Consider the following 4743-nt stretch of genomic DNA (forward strand, 5'->3'; position numbering starts at 1 on the left):
TTTTTATCGAGATCACACTGTTCCTCAAAAGCTTCTTAGGTCCAGAGATTAAGAAGTGCCGAGAGATCATGTCAGAATGCTTCCTCCCCCTTGGCCACCAAGATAAGATTGAGATTTAACTCCAATCAACGTCAGCAAAATTCGAACCCGGGTTATCAGTTGTAATAGAGGACCAAATCTGGATGTAGGGCTGTCAATTCCGACACGACCCGATAACACGACTCGAAACCCGCACGAAATAAAGTGGGTTGAACCCGCACGATTAAAAAGCGGGTCAGCCGTGGGTCAACCCGCCATGACCAATTTAATAATTGGTTTGCTTCCAAGTTCCAAGAGCAGTCATTTTTTCACTTAATCATCACTCTCGGGTATTTACATGATATGAATAGCATTATATAATTAGAAGAAGATAGATGTTCTATGAATCTGGGATTCGGATCTTTCAAAATATATGCTTTTGTTTTTGTTCTTTGTTCTTTTTTTTTGGTTCAGATTACTGAAATTTCAGAACCAATATTTGAAGGTTTTGGGAAAACTGAGAATTTGCAACATGAGGAAGAGAGAGAGAGAAGGAGAGGAAAGACATATAGAGGAGTTAGGAGGATTAAGGATAACTAAAACAAAGAGAGTACAATACAGAGCTTACACAAAACACAACATTTTGAAATTTAAAGCAGGAATTGCAAATCTAAACATGGAAACCATAATATGGAATAATACTGGGTAAAATTTTATACAATACATGAAAAGTTGAAAACAGTAGATTGGTAGTAACCACATAACGGCTCTGTGAATCATGATTAATCATGCCAGTCGCTTCCTGGAGCATCATAGTCCATATCAAACTCGTTGAGAGGGCACAACTGACCTACGTGACCAAAGTCACTACAAAGATCACAATAATTGAGTTTATAATGTCCGTTGTACCATACATATGATTTGTCGGGGCACTGTCTAGTTCTGTGATCAGTATACTTACGACACAGCTTACAATATGAAGCTACTTGGTTGACGGTTCCAGTGGAAGAATCTCCTGCAACCACCAGTGATTTTTCGTCGGTGTCATGAATCAAAGAGTTTTCAACACACTGGAGGACTTGAGTGAAATTGTCTCCAGCAGTCTTTGGTTTTTCTTTGCTGCTACCTGTTTGCAATTCCATTGTTAATTACCATATAAAGATGATGACAAAAACCACTTTGCAGTAAATATACACCTTTTAAACAGTGTAGGATGATGATGATGATGCAAAATAGCACAGCCAGATTCACACAAACACAAAATTTTATAGAGGTTCGACAAAACTTTGCCTATGTCCTAGCACTACGGAGACTAACAATTTGATTACAAGTAGTATTGAAATCCCTATGCTAATCCCCAACCCCTTTGCAAGATCTTTCTATCACCCTTGGCCCTCCCTGCCCCTGTGTTTGTATGTAACTGAGATCTCTCTTTGATCTCCTGTCTGATCTGAGGACAGCCCTATTTATAGATTATTATAGGTGCTGGTAACAAAGTTGTCACATTAGGATTCCTAAAACTATTAGAACAAGGAAAGAGAGCTAGCTTTCCTATTCCTAACTACAATTGGACTTACTTTCAAGACCCATTAGGACACTAGAATTCCTGTGCCTTTTTTTTAACTCATGTCTTGTTATGCCTTGAATCCTAATCAACTTAACTTAGGCCAAAATCACAACAAAATTAGGGAACAGCTTGATCCATATTATTTGATACAGACGATGTAAGAGCAAAACTCAATCTTCAAATGCATATGCATATATAAAGGTAATCTGTGTCAATTAAGCATGGCGTATATATATATATATATATATATATACATATATAAAGGTAATCTGTGTCAATTAAGCATAGCGTAACTGAATTTTTCTTGCCACAAACAAACAAACAAACTTGAAAAAGAAAAAAGACTATGATCAGAAACCCTAAAACAAACCAACAAACAGTTGAATGCGCTCGACTATCAATCAATTTAACAAGTTGACAAACTCTTGGTTGATTCCAAATAGATTCGAACGCACCCCAACAGAAATCAACTTGGTTCGTTCGATCGAATGTAAATTGCAGAATGAATCAAACAGAAATCGAGGAATAGGTAGAGGTGCTTACCTGCAGGATCAAGCAGCTTGGTCGATCCGGCCCGGTTCTCATCTCCCTTCCTAAGCCGCTTTGCTGGTTGGGTCGGGTCCCACACCTGATCGGATCCTCGTCGGGCAGGGGCAGGGGCAGGGGCAGGGGAAGGCATCACGCTCAAGCTCATGGCTTCTTTTCGTTTTTGTTCAGAGGTTTGGGCGTGAGGGGGCTTTCGGCGTCTTTATTTATACCTAGATCTACACGGGGACGGCAGTTGATTGATTCTAGGCCCGGGCCCGGGCCTTTATGTCTATTTTATTATTGGGGTCTTGACCGATAGCCCCATTTTAAGATAAAACACTCCCAATCCCCCCACCAACAAATTAATATTCTCATTCACCCCATTTAAAGACGAAATGTCAATTTTGGATTTTAATAATTAAGAAATTACAAAACATGCCACTCATCACTCTCCCTAAAGTACTCTGACCCCAAGCAAAGCCCGAGATCCATCTCCATCACCGGAAAGCTGAAGATCGCCGCGAAGACGGGACCGCTCCGGTGCAGTCACCGCCGGGGAAGAGGGACAGCCTGAAGGGACCTTTTCACCCGGGCTTCAACGCGCACGACACCACAAGCCCTGCCGTCTCCGTCAACCCGTACCCATGGCTTCCACGCATCATGCACCTCCTCAATTCCTCTGCTGGAGGTCCCCGTCGCCGACGACGAGAATAAGGAGTTTTTCGATGTGCGAAGGTCCGGCAATTCCAAGGCTGGAACCAAGGTCAGTCATTCCCTTTTCAATTTGAGGGAGGCATGCATGTACCTTGAGCTTTGCTCTCTCACGAATAAGAGTGAGGGAAGCATCTGTCACCCGGTTCTGAGACGAAAACCCAACAAAATTTTCTGAGATGATTATTGACATTTCTGAGACGAAACTAGAGTCAGTGAGGCAAAGAAAGCGTGAAGGTTTGAGCTTTTTGGTTTGGCTGATGTGTTTGTGCAGTGGTTTCACTTTCCCATGATTAGATTGTAATGTAATATATTATTGAATTACAATGGTGATTTGCCGAGTCACATGGCAATCATTCTAATGTTGGAGAAAGGTACAAATCCTTGACTTGGGTGGTCTTGGTCGCGCTCTTGACTTGGGTGCCCAAAGCAGTTTTTTTTTTTTTTTTTTTTTTTTTTTTTTTTTTAAGTAATGGGGCAGACAGAAAGTGAATTTTTTTTTTTGAATGTCTATTGGGGGCAGTAGACGTCTATTGGGGGGCAATAGGCGCTTTTCAATTAATATAATCTCTTCGTTTTTTTCTTTAATCAAAGTTTTATTTGTCTAATTTTAGGAATATAAATTCTCATTTCAGCTACCCAAAGTTCTATTGGAGGGCAATAGACGTCTATTGGGGGGCAATACATGGCCAATAGTCGTCTATTGGGGGGCAATAGACGTTTTGAATAGATGTAATTTCCTCATTTTTTTTCTTTAATCAAAGTTTTATTTGTGTAGTTTTAGGAAGATTAATTACCATTTTGGTAATCTAAACGTCTATTGGGGGGTAATAGACGTCTACTGGGGGGCAATACATGGCTGATAGTCGTCTATTGGAGGGCAATACATGGCTGATAGTCGTCTATTGGGGGCCAATAGACGTCTATTAGGGGGCAATAGACGTCTATTGGGGGGCAATAGACGTCTATTGCCCCTCTATTAGGGGGCAATAGATGTCTATTAGGGGCAAAAAAACTTTCCGGTGAGATTTTCAGCAATTTCCGGTGGGCGGCAGCCGGGGACCGGAATCCGGCGACCGGTGACCGGATTCCGGCGGCCGGTGACCGGATTCCGGCGGCCGGTGATGGGCTCCGGCGAAGTCTCCTATAGTTTCTCTCTCTTCCATTTTCTCTCTCTCTCTAAGTAACAAAGGGGTGAGGGGTAAAATGGTATTAAAAAAAAATTAAAAACAAAAAAAAAATCTTAATGGGGTATTAGGGAAGACTCCCTTAGAGTGTATTGGGTAAGAGGGAATTAAAAAAACTTAATGGGGTGAGGGAGAAAAAAATCCCTAGAAATGGGGTAAATGGACAAAACCCCTTTATTATTCATACACAATTTTTCTATGATGATTACTTAATTGAATTGATTCTAAGTTGCTAACTTATTTTCATCATGTATTGATTATACTCATGTATGCTTGATTCCCAAAGTGAAAAACCCTACACAGGTCTCTGATTTAGGTCCAATTGCACTCTGCAATGTGTTGTACAAAATATGCTCTAAAGTGATTGCGAACAGATTAAAAAAGTTTCTTTCACAGATCATCTCACCCTTTCAGAGCGCCTTCATTCCTGGACGCTTGATTACCGATAATTCTCTCATTGCTAATGAGGTATCTCACTTCATTCATACGAGTTCTGCCCAATCGGAGGGAGTTATGTCTTTGAAACTAGATATGAGTAAAGCCTATGATCGGATGGAATGGGTGTTTTTGGAGGCAGTTCTACTGCGATTAGGGTTTGATGGCTCATGGGTTCGTATCATTTTGCAGTGTGTTAGCACAGTTCGTTATTCTTTTCTGATCAATGGGAAGCCTTGTGGTTATCTCTCTCCTACTAGAGGTTTACATCAAGGTAACCCTCTCTCCCCATATTTA

At 41.0% G+C, this 4743-nt stretch overlaps 1 protein-coding gene across 1 annotated transcript; it reads right to left on the minus strand.

Moving 5' to 3' along the window:
• Window positions 1-595: 595 nt before the first annotated feature.
• On the minus strand, window positions 596-2332 carry LOC133726993 (uncharacterized). The gene is made up of 2 exons (XM_062154623.1): window positions 2129-2332; window positions 596-1144 (listed from the first exon to the last, which is right to left on the minus strand). Exons 1-2 carry the CDS (start codon window positions 2277-2279, stop codon window positions 801-803), a joined length of 495 nt encoding a protein of 164 aa, XP_062010607.1. The 5' UTR covers window positions 2280-2332; the 3' UTR covers window positions 596-800.
• Window positions 2333-4743: the final 2411 nt, after the last annotated feature.

This window comes from Rosa rugosa, chromosome 1 (assembly GCF_958449725.1).
Source record: "Rosa rugosa chromosome 1, drRosRugo1.1, whole genome shotgun sequence".
Taxonomy (NCBI): domain Eukaryota; kingdom Viridiplantae; phylum Streptophyta; class Magnoliopsida; order Rosales; family Rosaceae; genus Rosa; species Rosa rugosa.